We start from the raw sequence: 22696 nt of genomic DNA on the forward strand, positions 1-22696 counted from the left end.
AAGGGGGGGTGGAACTAGGAGGCTGTGATTTTGAAGGGGGGAGGAACTAGGAGGTTGCTGTGATTGTGAAGGCGGGGTGGAACTAGGAGGTTGTGATTGTGAAGGTGGGGTGGAACTAGGAGGTTGTTGTGATTGTGAAGGTGGGGTGGAACTAGGAGAATGCTTTGATCGTGAAGGTGGGGTGGAACTAGGAGGTTGTGATTGTGAAGGTGGGGTGGAACTAGGAGGTTGCTGTGATTGTGAAGGTGGAGTGGACCTAGGAGGTTGTGATTGTGAAGGGGGGGTGGAACTAGGAGGCTGCTGTGATTGTGAAGGTTGGGTGGAACTAGGAGGTTTTAATTGGGAATGTGGGGTGGAACTAGGAGGCTGATGTGATTGTGAAGGTGGGGTGGAACTAGGAGGCTGCTGTGATTGTGAAGGTGCGATGGAACCAGGATGTTCCTGTGATTGTGAAGGTGGGGTGGAACTAGGTTGCTGGGATTGTGAAGGTGGGGTGGAACTAGGAGGGTGTTGGGATTGTGATGGTGGGGTGGAACTTGGAGGCTGCTTTGATTGTGAAAGTGGGGTGGACTAGGAGGTTGTGATTGTGAAGGTGGGATGGAACAAGGAGGCTGCTGTGATTATAAAGGTGGGGTGGAACTAGGAGACTGCTGTGATTGTGAAGGTGGGGTGGAACTAGGTGACTGCTGTGATTGTGAAGGTGGTGTGGAACTAGGAGGCTGCTGTGATTGTAAAGGTGGGGTGGTACTAGGAGGCTGCTGTGATTGTGAAGGTGGGGTGGTACCAGGAGGCTGCTGTGATTGTGAAGGTGGGGTGGAACTAGGAGGCTGCTGTGATTGTGAAGGTGTGGTGGAACTAGGAGGTTGTGATTTTGAAGGTGTGGTGGAACCAGGAGGCTGCTGTGATTGTGAATGTGGGGTGGAACTAGGAGGTTGTGATTGTGAAGGTGGGGTGGAACTAGGAGGCTGCTGTGATCATGAAGGTGGCGTGGAACTAGGAGGCTGCTGTGATTGTTAAGGTGCGATGGAACCAGGATGTTCCTGGGATTGTGAAGGTGGGGTGGAATTAGGAGGTTGCTGTGATTGTGAAGGTGGGGTGGAACTAGGAGACTGCTGTGATTGTGGAGGTGGGGTGGAACTAGGAGGGTGCTGGGATTGTGAAGGTGGGGTGGAACTAGGAGGCTGCTGTGATTGTGAAGATGGGGTGGAACTAGGAGGTTGTGATTGTGCAAGTGGGGTGAAACTAGGAGGTTGTTGTGATTGTGAAGGTGGGGTGGAACTAGGAGGTTGCTTTGATTTTGAAGGTGGAGTGGACCTAGGAGGTTGTGATTGTGAAGGGGGGTGGAACTAGGAGGTTGTTGTGATTGTGAAGGTGGTGTGAAACTAGGAGGTTGCTGTGATTGTGAAGGTGGGTGGTACCAGGAGTCTGCTGTGATTGTGAGGGTGTGTGAAACTAGGATGTTGCTGTGATTGTGAAGGTGGGGTGGAACTAGAAGTTTGCTGTGATTGTGAAGGTGGGGTGGAACTAGGAGGCTGATGTGATTGTGAAGGTGGGGTGGAACTAGGAGGCTGATGTGATTGTGAAGGTGGGTTGGAACTAGGAGGTTGTGATTGTGAAGGTGGGTTGGAACTAGGTTGTTGTGATTGTGAAGGTGGGGTGGAACTAGGAGGTTGCTGTATTGTGAAGGTGGTCTGGAACTAGGATCCTCCTGTGATTGTCAAGGTTGGGTTGAACTAGGAGGCTGCTGTGATTGTGAAGGTTGTGTGGAACTAGGAGTCTGTTGTAGTGAGAGTCAGAGGTGCCTTCAGGGCACTTAACTAAAAGTGAAGGGGTTACAAATGGGAGCAACTTAAGAGATCCCAGGACTCTGATTTCAAGCATGGTCAGTATGAAGTGGCCCCCAAGTAGCTGGATCACAAACATAGCACTACATGAATGAAAACAAGACCAGATTTGAGAGGTATTTATAGCCATGTTAGGTGAGATCACTTAAGAAATGAATATAAATGGAAACCAGAATGGCCAAAGGACCCACCCTAAAACCGGCCTGTCATTGAGTGTTGACAGCAAGAAACCAACGTCGTGTTAGAAGTTCAGCCAGCCATCCCAGAGACATATTAGAAAAATTGTTGACAGTGCGATTAGATGTCTCAGATGGCCATGTCTGTTACTGAATGGCCCTGAAGCTTTGGAGTACTGGCTACAGAAGGACTGGAGCACCACATGCACAGGGAGATTACAGTCTAGACTCACTGACAGTGGGACAGTGGACATTTCCTGTATAAATCTCTGGCGGAGGTGAGTGTTTTTCCTTTGTCTTCTTTTTCTCTTAATCTGAACCTAGCAACTCCAAATGCCACAACTGAACTCTCCCTGGGTGTCCACCTTGGACACTTTTCTCGGTAGTCCAATCCATGTATGTAACTGAAAGGCTGACCCAATGGTATTCCTAATGCCTCCGACTTGCAACTGTGGACAAGGAAGAAGAGGGCCTGTGGCCCAATGGTTAAAGCATTTGAATGCTATCTGAAACGATGGCAGTTAGGGGCAGTTCTACTCTGTTCTCCTGGGTTGTTATGAGTCTATGACAAAGTGTTTCCTCAGAGGAATGACATTTGTGAGCTTTCCCTTTGGAATGAAAGATTGAGAGCCAAATAAGGTGATTCACTGGGCTAAAGAGTGTCAGTCAGTGTGAATCCACTGGTGCTGTGCAAGATGTGACCTGCAGCTGAAGGCCTTCCCACACTCGATGCACTGTTTACATTTAAAGGGTTTGTCACCAATAGCAGTCCTTGGATGTGGACTGTTTGCTCATTTGTGAAAGATCTGCCTACATTTGTCACACTGTTAGGGCTTCTCCCTGAATGAACCCTTTGGTGCTGAGTGAGGTGTGACTTTCGGCTGAAGGACTTGCCACACTCAATGCACTCATAGGGCTTCTCTCCGGTGTGGATGCTGTAGTGTCGAAATAAGGCTGGCCGATCCCGAAAGGCTTTCCCACACTCCTTGCAGGCAAAGGGTTTTTCCCCGGTGTGGCTCCGCTTATGTAGGATGAAGGTGGAAAGGTGTGCAAAGGTCCTTCCACACTCGCTGCACTCGTAGGGCTTCTCCCCGGTGTGGATGCGCTGGTGCTGAGTAAGGTGTGCACTCTGGTTGAAGGCCTTCCCGCACTCTGCACACTCGTAGGGCTTCTCCTCAGTGTGAATCCGCCGGTGCCGTGCAAGATGTGACCTGCGGCTGAAGGCCTTCCCACACTCGATGCACTGGTTGGCCTTCTCTGTGTGACTACACTGGTGTCGCAGAAGGTATGAGTTGCGACTGAAGGTTTTCTCACACACTGTGCACTCATATGGCTTCTCGCCAGTGTGAATCCGCTGGTGTTGTGCAAAGTGTGACCGGTGGCTAAAGGCTTTCCCACATTCTGTGCACTCATAGGGCTTCTCCTCAGTGTGAAACTGCTGGTGTCGTGCAAGGTGGGCCCGGAGGCTGAAGGCCTTCCCACACTCTGTGCACTCAAAGGGCTTCTCCCCCGTGTGGATCGCATGGTGCTGAAGGAGGTTTGTGTTCTTGCTAAACATTTTCCCACAGTCTGCGCATTCATAGGGCTTTGCTCCTGAGTGAGTCCGTCCATGCTGAGCAAGGAGGTGTCTATGGTTAAACATTTTGCCACATTCTGTGCAAATATAGATTTTCTCCTCTTTGTGAGTCATCACATCTCCAACAAGTTCATGTGCGTTGCCTTCATGAAGAATATCTCCAGGAAACACTTGCTCTGGTATCCCTGTTGAACACACTTCATTATCTGTCCCCACACCGTCATGTTCAATGTTTATTTTTACAGAGAGCTGCTCCTTCTGGGGGTCTGCCTCTGGTCCCTTGCATAGGTCTTGCATTTCTGGTGGCCCCTCCTGACTCCTGTCTCATCTCATGTTGTAGTACCTGGAGACTTGGTGCGTCAGATGTGCCTGGAATAAGACTCCTGTTGAGATGGGCTTGGGAGCAGTTGCCTCTGTGGTCTCAAGTCTTGCTTTGTCCCCTGAAAAATATCAGACATACAACAGGATGTATTAGTAATGACAATTAAAAAGCCAAACCACCAAACCTAGTGAGAATATGAAAATAAAAACAGTACCTCTATACCTGATGTGTGTTGATACCTCTTAAATCCAAATTGGCCATTTCTGGATTTCCTGATCCTTGCTTCTTTCCCTGCTTAGAAGAGAAGGAAAGGGGAGAGGCTGATGAGACAGGGACAAGGCCTCCTCACAATCTGGACAGGGAGTTGGTGGGCACAGTGGAAATGACAGTGTATGCAGTGAGGTCCCTCTCGGTGATTGTCTCAGTGGGACCCTCTCATGGTCAACAGGCAATTACGATCACAAACTCAGATTTCAAAGATGACTCAGATTGGCAAAAACCACCACCACCACAACAACCCCCAATAACCCCCAAACCATATGACAATGAAGGGTCAATCTCCTTAGTAATAAAGAGATGCAAATCAAGACCATATGAGGTAACATTTTGTCTCTGCTTGCTTGCAAGAAAAATTATGTAAGTGTACAAAATCTAGTATTGAATCCAAAAGACATAATTGTATCCTCTCCTACTTTCCTGGGGGAAGTGAAACTCGGCCTAACATCATAAAAATATGAGAATTACCTTTAACAGTTGAATGTCTACTTATCCTGTAGCCCTAAACTCCCATCATACTAGAAACAGTATCAGAGAACACCTGAAACATGTTTTGTGTGGAGACGTGTGTTTGACAGTTCAAGATAGTATTGATTATGAGAAGAAGAAATACAAAGGAGCTTCAAAGTTCAAAATGTCCACAGAAAAATTATCTAACCCTTTAATTCCATTTCCCCACAAACTGTTTAAATACCCGGTATCCATGCGGTGAAAAGGACGTGACATAATGATGCAATGATACGAAAGGGTGTGCTGCTGCTGTTGTCTCTGCCTCGTAGCAACCCTCCAGGACAGGCCAGAACCAGCCCGTAGGGCTTTCTAGAATGCAGTCGTATGGGAGACACAAGGTGTTTTCTCCCTCAGAGCAGCTAATGGCTTCAAGCCACTTACCTTTAGGTGAGTAGCCAAACTCTTAACCACTGACCGACTGGGGCTTCCAAAGTATAGCACAGCAAAAAATGATTTGGAAAATCATTGACTGACCACTTGAATGAAATGGACAATTTCAGTTTATTTATTAGCTCTTGAGCGATCTAGGTTTTCAGTATTACTAAAAATAGTCATAAGAACTGGAAACTTATAGCTCTAGAGCTGATAGACTGATTATATGCATAAAAACATTCCCCGAAAGAAGGGATGCAATCAAAACCCCAAAACTGAGGCAAAGGGTCATCTTCGGGGGTGGGGTTGAGAGTGGGGAAAAGAATAGGAAATAAGGGGGGGGGAGGAGAAAAGGAAGAATGTACATTAGAGATAGGTAGGGTATTAAATAATCTTACCATTCTTGAGTTGTACAATGTTCAGGATATCAGAGTATAGATTAATAAAAATGAATTAATGAAGATAAGACTAGACTATGTGGGCTGTAAGAAGAATGGACAAGAGCGTGGGTTTCATGTTAGGGTGTTGAGTTTTGAGGTATCTCTTGAAGAGTGATAATGAAGCTGTAAGATGGGAGACTGGGTAAAGTTTGAAATAGTCTCTGGGAGGTTGAAGAGGCTAGGCAGAGACTGGGGAAAGTGGGAAAGGTAGAATGCAGAAAAGAACTAGGAGAGGAAGAAAAGTTCTTTTCTTCACAGTTCAATAGGAAATTAATATTTTCATATAAGTCAATTCATGACAAATATTAAAATCATTATAATATATGATACTATATAGTATATAATACCATATATACTCAAGGCTAAGCCGATCCAAATATCAGCCAAGGCACCTAATTTTACCACAAAAACTGCAAAAAAAAATGTGCTGAAAAACTCAGATAATACATGAGTATATACAGTATATCGATATTAGTGTTAAAGAGGTCTTTACTGCGGGTTAGGCATGTGCTAAACAGTTTCAAGCACTATTTGATTTTACCCTCAAACAACGTAATGGCATAGAAACTATTATGTCTATCACTTCAGAATAGGCTAGTGCAGATAACCAAGATGTTCCCCAAAGCACTTCTCCAAGCACACAGCTCAACCCCACTGCCGAACCTTTCTTGCCTAAATGAAAGCCAGCGAATGAGAGTAGAGCTGTATATGGAAACGAGTTGAACATTTCTCCAAACATTCTCGTTAACCCTACACCAGCTGGAAGATGCCAGAGCAATCTTAAAAGCCACCTGTTGCGGAAGGACCTTGGGCCTCTACTCAAACACTCCCTCAATGCATGAATACCTTCTTTTATTAAATTGGAACTCTATGATGCTCACTCTCCCGACACAACGGCTGGAGCCAAAGTGGGTGAACAAGTAAATGTGGTGAAGAAAGCTGATGGTGCCCGGCTATCAAAAGAGATAGTGACTAGGGTCTTAAAGGCTTGAAGATAAACAAGCGGCCATCTAGCTCAGAAGCAACAAAGTCCACATGGAAGAACACACCAGCCTGTGTGATCGAGTGGTCCTAAAGGGATCAGTTACCAGGCATCAAAGAACAAAAAATCTTATCATTGACTACACACCTCCATGATAGGATCGCTGAAGACAAATGGGTGCATAAGCAAATGTGGTGAAGAAAGCTGATGGTGCCCGGCTATCAAAAGAGATAGTGTCTGGGGTCTTAAAGGCTTGAAGGTGAACAAGCGGCCATCTAGCTCAGAAGCAAATAAGCCCACATGGAAGAAGCACACCGGCCAGTGAGATCACGAGGTGCCAAGGGACCAGGTATAAGGCATCATGAAAAAAAAAAAGATATAAGTGTGTGTATGTATGTGTATATATGTGTATATGTATATATGTGTATGTATATATGTATATATATACCATATTAAATGAAGGGGGAAGTGCAGAGTGGAGACCCAAGGCGCAAGTGTTGGCCACTGGAGATCCCCTCATAGAGGGGTTTAGGAGAGGAGATGGGTTAATTAGGGTGCGAGGTAGTACTGATGAAGAACACAGCTTTCCCCCAGATCCTGGATGCTTCCTCCCCCCAACTACCATGATCCGAATTCTACCTTGCAGGGCTGGATAGGACAGAGGCTGTACACCGGTACATATGAGGGCTGGAGGTACAGGGAATCCAGGGTGGATGATACCTTCAGGACCAAGGGTGTGAGGGACGATGCTGGGAGAGTGGAGGGTGAGTGGGTTGGAAAGGGGGAACTGATTATAAGGACCCACATATGACCTCTTCCCTGGGAGAGGGACAGCAGAGAAGGGGGGAAGGGAGACTCCGGATAGGGCAAGATATGACAAAATAACGATGTATAAATTACCAAGGGCACATGAGGGAGGGGGAAAAAGGGAGGGAGGGGAAAAAAAAAGAGGACCTGATGCAAGGGGCTTAAGTGGAGAGCAAATGCCTTGAGAATGATTGGGGCAGGGAATGTATGGATGTGCTTTATACAATTGATGTATGTATATGTATGGATGGTGATAAGAGTTGTATGAGTCCCTAATAAAATGTAAAAAAAGAAAAGAGGAGAAAAAAATGATTAGGGCAAAGACTGTACAGATGTGCTTTATACAATTGATGTATGTATATGTATGAATTGTGATAAGAATTGTATGAGCCTCAATAAATTGCTTAAAAAAAAAAAGAGATGAATCTGTCAAAAACCTCATGACACGGACAGAATTGGAGGTCGCTGAGCTCAGCAAAGTTAGTAGATCTCATGAAGATTAATATTTTGTGACACGTGTATTATAAAAGAAGAAAGAAAATAAAAATGATTGCACACACACAAAAAAAAGCCACCTGTTGACATTATAAAGTACTCGGGTTTTGGAAGAAGGAAACTAAAGACTTAAAATAAAGCAGCCTATAGGACTAGAGGTCTACAAGCATTACAAGCTCATCTACACTGAGACCAGAAGAATTAGAGGGTACTCAGTTACCTTTATCCAGGTCACAACACATGGATCCTGGTAGATTGGAAGAAATTTGTGAAACAGAACTCAAATTCTTTAAAAATTTTCAGACTTATTGGATCAGCTGAGTCTGGAGGACTCCCCAAGATGATAGCTCTGAGATATTCTTTAAACCAAAACTACTCAAGGACAGCATTTAGCTAAATAACAGCTTGGGTCACAAAATATAAGAATATTACCAAATAAGTATTGTGCTCCTTTTAAAATTCACCTCGTGGTATCAAATGATCTACTACTACTTTACAACAAACATGAAAAGGAGTCAGGGAAGTTGGATGAATGGAAATGGAACAAAAAGAAGAAAAAGAACAAGGCTTGTCACACATTGTGAAGAATATAACAAATGTACTGAACGATTTCTGTATAAATTGTTGACTGGAAACCTAAACTGTTGTGTAAATCTTCATTGCAAACAGGAGAAATAACCTCACCTCCGGTTCTGAAGACCAGATCATTAGGTGACAATGGAAGATGAGTACATCATTATATAACTGCAGAACCACTGAAGATCATGACCCAGCTAAGTTGACATATAACATCACAAACAATTAAAGGTGTTAGTCTTATTTCACACTTCAGTGTTTGTTACTGCCGGGCCTATGCCACTAAAACACACAATGTCAGGTAGTAGACTTATTACTGATAAAAATACGTACGTCAACTTTGACACTGCAAACGACTGATCATCAGTCATCTAAGGTAAAACAGGTGAAGGCCACTGGAACAAGTGCAAGCTTCACTCCAGGAAGGAAAACTGAGGGGACCTGTCACCATATGGTCCTGCAACATTCAGTGACTACTTCCAGAGAACCCACTTGAGGACCAGGAACAAGGGGACGATGCAAAGAAACAGAGTTTGGGGTTGTCGCCCACCCACCAGGAGCCAGTCCCACCCCTGAGCTTCTCATTAGGTGCTTGTCAGGCTTTGGGATTTTATTAATCCTTGAATCCCTATACCCTCCTCTCCAAATCGACTGGATGGCAGCGTGCTTGTTATTGATTGGTCTTTTGTTGGTTGCTGATTGACACTCATAACTCCATGTGACAGAACACACCCGCCCCACAGGGTGCCATAGACGATTAGGCGGAGCTCATGGGTGGAATCAAACCGCAGACGTTGGCACTGTGTGCTGTCAGGATTCCTGGACCCTCGCAGTGCCTGAGGAAAAACTTACCACACCAGCTTAGCATGCCGTGAATAAAATGCTGCAGAGCAAGCCAGCGATGTGCTGGGCTCCCGGCCGGTCCAGGCCCCGGCTCCCACCTGGCCGAGAAGCAGCCACGACCCTAGACGCTCTCCATTCACCGCGCCCGGCTCCTTACCGCCGCCGCCACCGTGGGACTCCGTGAGGAAACGTGTGATGCGGGAGAGGCTAGCAACCAGGGTGGGCCCCTGGGGCGCCCATACCAGGGACGCTGTGTCTTCGCCCTCCTGAGGCCCTGCGCACCGCCTCCGGGGTGGGGGGACCCGGCGAACACTGAGGTCACGTCTCCAGCGAAGGCTCGGAAGGGAGGGGGACAACAAGCCAACAAGACTGGAAATGATCACAAGTCAGCGTTCCAGTCTACTCTGTTTCGGTTCTGAGGAAATCCGTCCCCGGAAGATGACGTCGTTGACATCGAAAGGCAGGAAGTCCCGCCCCCAAGCTATGTTGGGCCGTTATTGGCTCGCAGAGTCAAAGTGCACAGCCTTCTGGGTAACGTAGTCGTTTCCCCGCGACCAGCCCGCTAGGGGGCGCCAATCATCTTCTTGTCTTGTCCACTGTCCGCGACTCCAGTGGAAACCGAGGGTCGGGAGGACATCGCCCAGGTGCCTCGGCAAGTGCTCCGGCGTGGGAGTAGCCACGAGCCTTTCTCTCCTCTCTGGGCCCTCTCTCGTTTGGGGCAGGGATATAAGACCAGCCCAAACCACGGCCCCAAAGGCCCTCGGAAGCCTTGCGCAGAGCCCGGCTGCACACGTGGGCCGCCCTCGCCAGGGGCTTTGACCTGGTGTCTGTTAATGTCTTCCGTGAATGTCGTTGCCAAGAGCAACATGAAGGTGGATCTGTCCCTATGGGAACCTTGGTTGCACTATGGACTAACTACAAGACTGGGAGTTCAAAACCACCAGCCCTCGCCTGGGGAAAGATGATGCTGTGGGGTGCTGCTGCTGATTAGGATCTGAAGGGACTGGATGACAGTGGGTTGGGTGGGCATTTTCAAAGCGAGGTGGCGGCAAGTGGAGGCGACCTGGAGGAAAACCAAAGGACTTCAGTTTCCAATGTTAGGTGCCTTCTAGTTAGTTCTGACTCACTGAGACCCTACTAACTTAACACAAGGGACCAATCCTTACAGTTGTTTGCTTGGAAATATCCGGGAGACCCTAAAGTAACTTCCTCAAGTAGATAGCTACACAGGAAAGCTGGGAGGCTGTTCTGGCTGGGAGATATAAACATGAGAGTCTGAAGCTTTCACTTTTAGTTTCTTAGAATGGTTGAGCTCACTCACCATCGGAATGAATGGATGGAAAAAGGAACCGGATCAACCCCTGGAGAGCTCATTATGTGGCTGGCGACAAAACCCATCAAAATCATGCTAGGCACTTTATCAGTCATGGGGGAAATCTTCCATGAGGCCCTGAAGTTGCCAGGGGGGTGGGGTTTTGTTTTTGTTTGGACTGTATGGCCCTGGAGATGAGTCCTAGCAAAGAATGGAAGCACTACATGCACTTGGAAATTTAAAAACCCAAGCCGATCAACAGAAAGGAGAAAATCTGCATAAATCTCTAAGGCTCCTTACATTGTTTTTCTTTTCCCCAATTTGAACCTTCCTTCCCCAAATACCACCCCCAAACCTTCCCATTACTCTCAGCTTGAAGACTTGTCTCTGCTGTCCGAGATTCTTTTACACAACCTAACTCTCCAGGTGAAGCTAATCCTCTCCCAAGTGCTTGCTCCTCACTTCAGGACTTGGAACATCCAGAGCCACGGGAAGTTTCTTGTGGAGACTGGCAGATATTGCCAGATTTTCTTCTCTTGCCCTGCAGCTACCCAGTTTCCACTGTAAGGCACTAGCTGACAGCAGCCTTTACAGGGATCTTGAGTGTCCACCTCCACTTCTCGGGACCCTCCCCATCTGCCTCAGTTCTTCACATGGGCCCACTCCCCTCACTTTGCTCTATTCAGCCCTTCCTGGTTAATTCCTATTGTACTTTCTCAAACACAAAAGCAAAAAAGAACACACACAAAAAAAACTTCTCTCCATTTTTGTCTTCCCAGTGTTGAAATCCTGTAACAGAGACCTTGTTTCCAAATTGAGCCACTGAGAATTTTATATAAAATTCATGGCCATGGATTAAATGCTGTCTCAAAGGGAGTAAATGCTGTCTCATGGGGAGCACCTGTGGGTTCCTGAGATTGTAACTGTGTCCAGGAGTAGAAAGCCCAGTCTTTTCTCCCACGGAGCTGCTGGTGGTTTCAAAACTGAGCACGAGGATCATAGCCCAATCTGAAACCACTACACCACCAGGGCTCCTAGTTTATAGAACAAAGGAATCCCCAAACTCCCTAACCGGAGACATCATCAGGGGACTCGATCCATTCATTTTGACACACACTTCTACTCATTTCCCCACCCCACCCTGAGTTTTGTTTCACCTTAAATATTTTTAAATACCATACTTTATTGTATTTTCCATGAAGATAGTGTACACAGTTTAGGTTCCCATTAATCAATTTCTACAAAATTGTTCAGTCAAAATTAATTACCTCCTTCACACAGCATGCATAATCAATCTCACTTCCATCCTGGCGATATTTTAATTAGTCTCTCGGCTTCCCTTATAGTCTCATTTTAGTTTTCAAGTTAAATGTAGATCATTTGGTAGCTGAATTTTTAAAGGAGCACAATACACATGGGCGCTATTCAGTCAATCTGTTACTTAGCTACAGGGTAGCTTTAGGAGTTAATTCTAGTTCAAGAATTGAAGAGTATCTTGGGATAATAACTTCTAGGAGTCTTCCTCCCAACCAGTCTACTAAGTCTGGTTAGTTTTCCTTTTTCTTTGAATAGAGGCTTTCTTCCAAACCTGTCTGCAGTCTACCAGGGCTCATCTATTATGGCAGGGTGAGATGAGGCCAGCCTTCCGGCTGTGGCTTACAGACACTTGTCTTGTCCACTAGTTTTGAAGCTTTGGTTTCCAGATCTTTTTTGCTCCGAGTAGAGACCAATAGTTTTATCTTAGATGGTTGCTCACCAACTGTTAAGACCTCAAATGCTACTTAGCACACTAGGGCGTACACAATTTTATTGACTGAGATGCCCCACAAGACTATGGCACTAATACTTCAAACCCACCCCACAAAAACAATCCAGTGAGGTGTTTGGGTATGTCTAAGTAATATTCATAACTATACTGTCTACATGCCCTAATATACACAAATATATGCAGTTATATATACACACATCTAACACACAATATTCACACATAATTTTTTTCAAAATTATATATGTAGGTACTTAGAGGCCACCTTTTTTCCTCTAAATTTATTTGTTGTTGCGAATATACACAGCAATCCAATTTCTACAGTTTAGCTGCATTGAATATTCCCCTCGTGTAGCAACCATTCTCACCTGCTTTTTCTGAGCTATTTCCGACTTCCTAAGGTCTCTCTCAGCTTTCAGGCTGCTGTTGTCAACTTGCTACCACGGTTCTTAAAAGAGCATAGTGCTCAGGCAGACTTTTAAAACTAGTTAGGCTATTCATTTTTAAGATGACAAGTATTTTGGCTTGATTTTAAAGATTAACTCAGGGAAATTTGGAGGGGGGGGTGTCACCCATTCTCCAGGACTCTGGAACATCTAGGGTCCGTGTGAATTTGAACTTGTTCGCGATATCCTTTGTGTGAATTTGAACTTGTTCGCGATATCCTTTCTAATCAGGATTTATAGAAGCTTTGATCAAAATGTTCAGTGAAGGTGGCTGAAACCTGCAGTGCTGACTCGCCACCCATCCCGTCAGCTCTCTCGGCCAAGGGGACCATTGGTAATGCAAGCAATGAGCCACAGTCTATCTCCTCAGCCTCTTCCACTGCCGGCCGTGCCCTGTTGTTCTAGATCAGAGGTGAGGAATCTTTTCTCAGCCAGGGCTCGCCTGGCTAGGTATTAGAGCTCCAATTAGCGCTGTGGCATTAACGTTTTGGTTTATGCAGCCCAGGGGCTGGACTTCGCCCACCTGTTCTAGCAGTACAGAAGCTGGCTCTTATGCCTTGGATGGCTATTTACATGTTTTCAGGCCCTAAATATTGCACAATTATGTGGAACAGATGCATCCAATATATTGTTAGGTCGATTAACTGAAATGTCCCAATGAAATCATGATTTGTAAACCTCCAAACCAAGGAACCAAATTCAGTGTTTGGCTGTACATGAGCAGAATCAGCAGCTAGTTGGTCACTGTAAACATGCAACTTTTGCCAATGAAAGTTATCGCAGCTGTACTTGATAGCAATTATAATTGTACAGCCCTGCCCTTCATCAATGTGACTTTCCCATCACTTTTAACCTCCCCACCGCCTCTCGTTCCAGGCCCTGGTAAGCAATCATAAACTTTGGTCTCTATATTTGCCGTTTCTTGGTACATAAGCAGGCCACACAGTATCTGTCCATTCATGACTGGCTTAATGACTTAATGTGACATATTGAAGTTCCACCCATAGTGCCACGGGTATTTAGATGTCATGTCTCCTACTGGCTGAATCGGGTTCCATTGTATACAAGTACCACCTTTTGTTAACCCACCAGTTGATAAACATTTAGGTTGTTGGGTTATTGTGAATAGTGCTGCAATTAATAATGGTGTACAAGTTTACACTTTCATTTTGGGGGTATATACATAAAGTGAAATTTCTGGGTCACAGGGCAGTCTTTGGTTTTTGAAGGAACACCTGCAATGTTTACCACAATGACTACATCATTTTCCATTCCCACCAGCACCAGTTGAAGGTTCCATGTTCCCATACTCACTTTTCTTTTTAATTCTAGCCATCCTAATGGGAAGGAAATACCTTATTGTGGTTTTGATACACATATCCTGGCTATTGTTGCTGGACATCTTTTGAGCATCTTTTCATGCATTTGTTAGCTACTTGAATATCCTACTTGGTGAAATGTCTATATTCTCTTGTCCATTTTGAGTGGGTTAATTCACATCAAAATTGTTCATAGATTTGTTATTGGATTGTCAGAAAAATGGCTTCTGAAGACACCCCACTGTAAGCTTCTCTTTTCCCATTGCAGCCCGGGGCAAAGCCACTACACCACCAGGGTTCCCAATTCTTCCCACTCTTTTGGTGTAAGTCTGGTGACTACAGGTGTTCCATTTTGATGAAGTCACACTTACTTTGCCTTTTCCTGTTTGTGCTGTTATTAAATATTGCTGAAAGCTAGGCCTCGGTGTTGCCCTTGCTTGTTCATGTGAGAATCATGTACTGTGCTTGTAAATTTAGTCCTGGATCCATTTTGATGTTCTGTGTATGGTGTGAAGATCCTGTTTCATTTTTTCTGCATGTGAAAATCCAATTTTCCCCAGCACTATTTATTGGAGAAACTCTTCTTTCCCCACCAAATGGACTTGGTCACAGGTCTTTTCATCTTGTACGCATTTTAAGTGAAAGTGTCTGCCTTTCATAATGCTGTGCACACTGTAACCATTTACTGTGATCTTTCTCATTACCAAAAATAACAAGTGTGAGTTAATCCCCTCGTGCCACCCCAAACCCCTATAGTAACCATTAATTAACATGTTTTCTGCAGATGTACCTATTCCTGGTGTTTCATAAGTGTGAGGACATACTTTTTTGGGGGAGGGAGGTTACTGGCTTATTTACCTCAACGTCCTCCAGCTTCAGCCACGTTCTAAGATGTTGTTCTAAGAACCCATTTTTATTGCAGAGTAATATTCCACTGTATGTACACACATTTTACTTTTCAACTGCTGATGGGGCATTTTCTCTTTTTCTTATTGGGACTAGTACTACGATAAACACAGGTGTGTGTCATGTTTCTGGTCACTTTGATTACACCCCTAGAGTGTACACTTAGGAATGGAATTCCTGGGTCATTTATCAGCCTTACCCAAAACTTTTTGAATAACTGCCAGGCTATTGCCCACCAGTTATACCATTTTGCATTCCCATAAGCAATGGATGAGGGTTTCAATTTCTCCACATTAGCCTTAAGACCACCCCCACCCCATGTCACCCATATTAGTGGAACCAATATACTATCTCGCATTTGCATTTCACTAATGGTTAACGATGCTGAGCTGCTTTTCATGTCAGCTGGCTATCTGAATATCCTCTCTGGTGATGTGTCTCCTCATGTTCTGTCCCTCTCCCATTTGTGAATGGGTGGTCATTCTGTTCTTAAGTTGTATATATTTTCCACATTAGCTATTAGAGCCTCTGTGGTTGTACTGGGCCAAAAGATTCTTTCCAACAATGCAGGTTCTCTTTACTCTTTTGATCAAACTACTTAATTTTGAAGTCTGTTATCAATTTTGTCTTCTTTTCTTCGAGCATTTGTTTTTGATCATCTATCATTGAGGAAAAAAGAATCCAAAGCTTGCTATATTTTCTTCAAATGACTTTATAGTTTTAAGTTTAACCTTTACATCCTTGAGCCATTTTGAACTCCTTTTTATGGATTGTATTGTGTGAAGTGTGAGTTATTACATTTTTCTGCATGTGGAAATCCACTTTTGCCAGCACCATTTATTCAAGAGACCATTTCTGCTCCATTAAATGAATTTGAATTGGCTGTTGACAATCAACTGACTAGAGATGTTTGGATTTATTTCTGAGTTTTCAATTATTTTCCATTGGTCTATGTGTCTGACATTAACCCAGCGCTGGCTGACTATTGTAGCTGTGTAATATGTTTTAAAGTCAAAATTGGGGCTCCTTTGCTGCTGTTTTCAAAAATGCTTGGATTTTGGGGGGGGTCTCTTGTTTTTCCATAAGGAGCCCTGGTGAAAGTTAGGTTAGCACTGGGCTGCTAACTGCAAAGTCAATGGTTCAAGCCCATTAAACTACTACATCTGAGAAAGAGAAGCTGCTTGTCGGCTCTCACACAGATTTACAGTCCCCAAAACAGTTTCTTGGGGTTGCTATGATTCAGGATCAACTTGATTGCAGGCAGTGGGCTTGGTTTTTGAGTTTTCTCATTCCAGATAAAACTGAGGATTTAGATTGTCCATTTCTGTATCCACTCACTTTCAAAGCTAGTCTTCACTCAATATTTGATAAGATGTAAAATATGATTCTTTCTGGATTTTTCTCCCACAAGTTTATCGTGACCCTTTAACTTAATTTAGTTATATATGCTTTGTTTGGGTTATAACACAATCTCTAGAAAAGGCCAAAGATAAGACTTGGAGAAGTGTTTCTACAAAACATTTTAAAATCTCAGTGAAAAAAGGCGAACTGGTCATCTGGGAAGGGCTACATTGTCACCACCTTCTACAGAAATGGGAAAAACATCCCACTATTCTATTGAGATTCAAAAAAAAAAATGTTAGGCAATTTACCTACTTGAAGAAACTTTGTGTCCTTACAATCTGGCCATTTGTATGTGTATCCTTATCTCTTTAAATAAAAACTGCATAACTTAAGCCTTCACATTTATCATAGATATATGTATCTAAGGGCACAAAAATGATGCAAAGCAAAAAAAATATTTCAACAAAATTTTCAGACCTGCCTTCAACTGATACATACCACTGGCATGAGACCAGTGAATGTATAATAGAGATGAAACCCTTTATCCTCAAAGAAGGAAACGTTGACAATTGTAACAGGAATGCCTGAGAACTCTGAAAACTGCGGTGTTTCTATATTGCCTCTGCTTCCTTATTATTGGCTTACGAGTTCCTGAGATAACATTGCAGAATGCCTGAACAAAGACATGGCTGAGCATCTTCCTAGGTGCAGTGTCCACAAGGTCTCTCTCCTGGATAAACGTTCAGGTGTACAGTCAGACTTCAGGTAGGTCAAGGTCTAATAGAACTCTTAGATTAGAAGTAATGGTGCATGACAGAATGCTTGGGAACTTTTCCTTTGTCACAAATTAACAGTACCTGAGTAAGACTGGTCCTCTGGCCAAAGATTTTCCTCAGTAGTTACATTTAGAGTCTGTTCCCAATAGCAATCCTTCCATTTTGATTGAGGTCTGCTCACTCTTGATAGGTTTTCCTACATCTGCCACACTGTTAGGGCTTCTCCCTGAATGAACCCTTTGGTGCTGAGTGAGGTGTGACTTTCGGTTGAAGGCCTTGCCACACTCAATGCACTCATAGGGCTTCTCTCCGGTGTGGATGCTGTAGTGTCGAAATAAGGCTGGCCGATCCCGAAAGGCTTTCCCACACTCCTTGCAGGCAAAGGGCTTTTCCCCGGTGTGGCTCCGCTTATGCAGGACGAAGGTGGAGAGGTGTGCAAAGGTCCTTCCACACTCGCTGCACTCGTAGGGCTTCTCCCCGGTGTGGATGCGCTGGTGCTGAGTAAGGTGGGCCCTTTGGTTGAAGGCCTTCCCGCACTCTGCACACTCGTAGGGCTTCTCCCCGGTGTGGATCCGCTGGTGCTGAGCCAGGTACGACCTGTAGTTAAAGGTCTTCCCACACTCGATGCACTCAAAGTGTTTCTTTTCCGAGTGAATCCGCTGGTGCCGTACAATTTGGAACCTGTGGTTGAAGGCCTTCCCACACTCACTGCACTCATAGGGCTTCCCTCCAGTGTGGATGGTGTAATGCCGTAGGAAGCCCGGCCGATCCCGAAACGCTTTTCCACACTCCTTGCACTCAAAAGGTTTTTCTCCTGTGTGGCTCCGCTTATGCAGGACAAAGGTGGAGTGGTGGGTGAAGGCCCTCCCGCATTCACTGCACACGTAGGGCTTCTCCCCGGTGTGGATCCGCTGGTGCTGAGTAAGGTGGGCCCTTTGGTTGAAGGCCTTCCCACACTCTGCGCACTCATAGGGCTTCTCCCCGGTGTGGATGACGTGGTGTTGAAGGAGGGTCGTGCTCTTGCTAAATGTTTTCCCACACTCTGTGCACTCAAAGGGCTTCAATCCAGAGTGAATCTGCTCATGCTGAGTTAGCAGGTGTCTGGTGTTAAACGCTTTCCCGCATTCCTTGCATATATAGGGATCTCTCTCTTCGTGAGCCATAGCCTGTTTAGCTAGTCCTTGTGAGTCCCCATTATGAAGAATATGTTCTGAAGAGACTTGGTCCCATAGAATCCTTGAACAAGCATCACCTGTCCCCAGGTCATCAGAGTCAAGGCTCATTTTTGCAGAGAGCTGTTCCATCTGAGGGTCTCTCTCTGGTCCTGAGTGTCGTTCCTGCATTTCCAATGGCCCCACCCGGGAGTCCCTGGAGGCTTCCTGTGTCAGTTGTCTCCAGCCTGATGGTCCTTCAGACATGACTGGCTTAGGAGCAGTTGGCTCTGTAGTCTCAAGTTTTGCTTTCTCCCTTGAAAGACATCAAACAAAGGGCCTATTAGTAATGCTAACCAAGACCCAATCAAAGCACCTCTCCAATTAAAACACACAAATACCTGCTGGGCTTTGACACCTATGACCTCAGGTGCATACCTTCTTTCCAGCTCCTTACCTCTTTCCTACCTTGGAACCGAGCTCAGGAGCAACAGCGTGAGACATGGAAACCCTCCTCACAGCCCAGAGCAGGGGGTTAGCAGGCATGGAGGCAATGACAGTATGTGTGGTAAGTCTTCTTAAAACAAGACTTGTGGGAACAAAAGGAAGAAGTTATGGCTGCGAGATAGGAAGAGATCAGAGGAACCTTCCCAGATGAGATACCCCCCCCACACAGAGAGGGATGAGTTGTTGGTGAATGGGGAGGACCACTGCGTTTTTAGAAAATAATAAAGAAAAGCAGAATCTTTAGAAAACTGTCATGTGGACAGGAGGGTGTTGATGAGAAAGCAGAGAAAGGGCCAGGGGAGGCTGATTCCCAAAGTAATTGTAATGATTTTAAGAGCGGCTGATTTTAAGAATGGCCACTGCCACTCCCAGGGCAGGGCTAGTAAGGAGAACTGAACAGGATGTAGCTAACATTTTGAACCAGTATGAATAATGAACAGCTAAGTGAAGACAAGCAAGACAAACACCATCTACAGCAGTGTTTACCAAAGCGTGCAGGACCGGCCCTAGGGGCGTAGAACAATTCAGGGTGGCTTCAAAGCCAATACCTGCACTTCATCCTGGATTGTGGGTTACAGTACACACGTTTTCATGGGGGTTGGGGGGAATCTGAGCTGTTTGGTTTTGTTTTTCTGAAGAAGGGGTAGGAAGGAGGGCCAAATAAGTCTGGGAACCTATAATCTAGCTAGAGAAAAGGATAACATAAGGGTATATTTTATATCTATTTGTGCATTAGAACCCCCTGGGACTGTCTAGCTCAACTTCATTTGAATATCAGGTTAAACTGGTCCAGAATACAAACCTCACTTTGAAGTGAAATATACAAGTAACCAAACATTGATTTGGCACAAGGAGAGAAGATTTAGAAAATTAAGAAATAAGGGATACTACACTGGGGATGTTACTGAATCTGTTTCTCCATCCATAAAATAAGAAAAAAACATTACTAACAATCTCTTACTACAAACAAACAAACACTAAAACTCACTGCCACTGAGTTCAATGCTGACTCATAGAACTCCCCCTGTGAGTTTCCAAAACTGTCACTCTTGAGGTGAGTCAAAAGCCCAGCCAGTCTCCTAAGGAACAACTGATGGTTTTGAACTGCAGACCTTGCAGTTAGCAGCTCAATAAGTAGTCACACCCCACCAGGGTTCCTCATAATCTCTTACAGCATTTATGGTTAAAAATCACAACAAGTTACTAGAAGATATTAAAGAACTTTGATATAAATCAAGAAAATAATACAAATGTGTAATAATAAATACCCAATATACCAACAATACTAGTAGCTAAATACCAGTGATGAAGAAAACCAAAACAATACACTCGCTACAACTTCATATGTACTGAATACATACAATACTTCATATGTATTGAATACAGCTTCATATGGGTTTCATCCTAGAACAAGCCAATTCTAAATATTTTATAACAGAGAACAGGTGAAAAGATATCTCAGGAAGCTCAAGAGAGGGCTTTACCACATCAGGTAACAGAATTGTGATAAAATCACGAACATCAAGGCATTGTTGTTTTTGTACTGGCACAGAGTTAAGACAAGCTGACCATGGCAAAGAGAGAGCTCATTAACAGACTTTCCTGTACGTGGAACTGATACATGGCAGAGGCAAGGCAGCTCAGAGAAGGAAAATGGTATCTTTCTTCCTTCTCATTAATCTCAGTCAGGGGTCTCCATCTATCTGTACATTAGAACCACCCAGGGCTGCCTAGCTGCGTACCACACAAAACCATACCTGAGGTGCAATTCTGGAAACAAGTCGATTTTCGGAGTCCTCAGGAGACGCTGACACCCAGAGAGGGTTGAAAATCACTAGTCTCCTCAACTTTGCAAATTGCATCTCTGGAGCATCCTACTTGTGTGAGGGAACCCACTGGATGTGGATGGAGGCGGGGGGGGGGGGGCGGGGCAGGGGAGAAACAGAGATGTGGGTTGTCATCCCTCTACCCAGACGCCAGCTCCAACCTTGGGCGTCTTTCTGAACTGCCATCAGAGTGAAGTCCACGTGAACCGGTCTCCTGTTAGATGCAGCCAACACAGCGACAGCTGTGGGGAGTGAAGACACGAGGCCGATGTCACGAAGTCAATGGCAGAGGCACCAAGACTAAAAGCAGGCTAACCTGGCAGAACTTGAACAAGTCCAGCCCAAACCTTATTTAGGAAGCAGTGAGTTTGGGGTGCTGAAAAACGTAACAATAGGTATTCGTGATGGCTGAGCAGAAATTAACTGATGCCACTAAAAGATACAAGTCGAAAATGTTGTGTGAACTTGAAACCAAGTCTCTCCACAGGACGGAAACTTGCGGTGTGAGTCTAGGCCGAATGGTTCCTTGTTTGAAGAGAAGTCACTTTACACTGTTCTGTGATACAATGCTGTCATTTCTAGAAAAAGGTTCCCATTGTAGCTTTACCTCAATACAAGTAACTTCTGAAAAACGCAGTTTTACTCGCCCTACAATAAGTTAAAAATTACCAACATTAAAAAAGAAAATTAACAAGATTCTGTACAGGTGTTAAACACTGTATGAAATGTGACTTCAACAACTAATCTGATTCTAAGAAAATGCCCTCATGCCACAGCCTCATCTGTGATTGCCGTTTCCAAACCTCTATTCTAAGTCACCTAATCTCTGACAAAATATGCTAACACAAGTCAGCCTAGTGACACTGTCCGGTAAACGCTGGACTGCCAGTCACTGGTGTGTGACTCAAACCCACTAGCCCTTCCATGGAAGAACGATGAGGCTATCTGCTGTCATAAAGACTTACAGACTCAGAAACTCTACACAGCATTGCTATGAGCCAGTCGCCTTGACGACAGTGAGTGGAATGTGAAATAAACACAAAATTAAAATGTTTCCTTATCAACCCGGTTTCTCTCTTCTTGAGCACTGGAACACTCAGCAGTTTTAATTATAACCATTCTATTCCTTCAACAGACTCCTGGGAACTCACCCATCATACGTTACACTCCTACAGTTAACAGAAGCTGAAAATGCCTCACTGCCAAAAGCCATGTCACTTGAGTGGTCAACTAACATCCTGTCACCCAGCACTATCCCAACAAGGAAGCTCAAAGTCCTGCCCCCTGCAGCTCTGTAAATGTTAACCAATCCAAACTCCTCCGGCTACACCACCTTTGCATGTGGATTTTGTCTTAAAAATTCAGAGCTGTACTCTACAGCACCTTGAAGCGTTTTGCCAAAAGCATCTATGTGTTCCCGTGTTCAAATTGTTCTTTTTCCATGAATAACGCTCTTCGTGTTTCCTTTAAATCAGTGGTTCTCAACACCCACCCCCAACCATAACATCATTTTCGTTGCTACTTCATAACTGTAATTTTGCTACTGTTATGAATTGGGCAACCCCTGTGAAAGGGTCGCTCGACCCCCAAAGGGGTCTCCACGCACAGGTTGAGAACCGCTACTTTAAACAGACTTGTCTATAATTTTGTTTTCCTTTCTTTAGCTGTCAGTCTCTTCAGACAATGTCAAGTGACTTCGGAGGTGGAGTCAGTATCATCTCAGTTGAGAACTACTGGCTTAGAAGCTGGGGGAGGGGGGAGGGTGGGATGGGAGAAAGGAAGAAACCCAGGGAGAGGCTGACATGACATCTGGTGATCAGAATATAGTGGGCGGAGAAGTGGGACTGTACTGAGAGGGTCCAGCCCTTTGAAATTCTGAAATGCCGGAAAAAACACACCAGACATGGAAGAGGAGCGCAAAGGCTAAATGTGAACGTTCACTTGGGGAAACTGCAGGAACCCCATAATCACTCTGTAAGCACCAGGCTGCTTTTACCCAAAGCAGCCTATCAAAATGGAAGATGATCACATCGGAAACCAAGATGGGGATAGTGATACAATCACATAACTGCTAAAGCCCGTCATGATATAACTGCCAAGCCACTGAGAATCAAGGCCCAGTCAA

The 22696-nt window shown here is 44.8% G+C and overlaps 1 protein-coding gene across 1 annotated transcript; it reads right to left on the minus strand.

Moving 5' to 3' along the window:
- Positions 1 to 1736: 1736 nt before the first annotated feature.
- LOC142432564 (uncharacterized) lies at positions 1737 to 21552 on the minus strand. Its single transcript, XM_075537790.1, is given in 4 exon segments — positions 1737 to 3919; positions 17169 to 17221; positions 17223 to 18554; positions 20503 to 21552. Coding segments are annotated over 3 exon segments (2583 nt in total). The 5' UTR covers positions 18506 to 18554; positions 20503 to 21552; the 3' UTR covers positions 1737 to 2672.
- Positions 21553 to 22696: the final 1144 nt, after the last annotated feature.

The sequence above is a fragment of the Tenrec ecaudatus genome, chromosome 18, assembly GCF_050624435.1.
Source record: "Tenrec ecaudatus isolate mTenEca1 chromosome 18, mTenEca1.hap1, whole genome shotgun sequence".
NCBI lineage: Eukaryota > Metazoa > Chordata > Mammalia > Afrosoricida > Tenrecidae > Tenrec > Tenrec ecaudatus.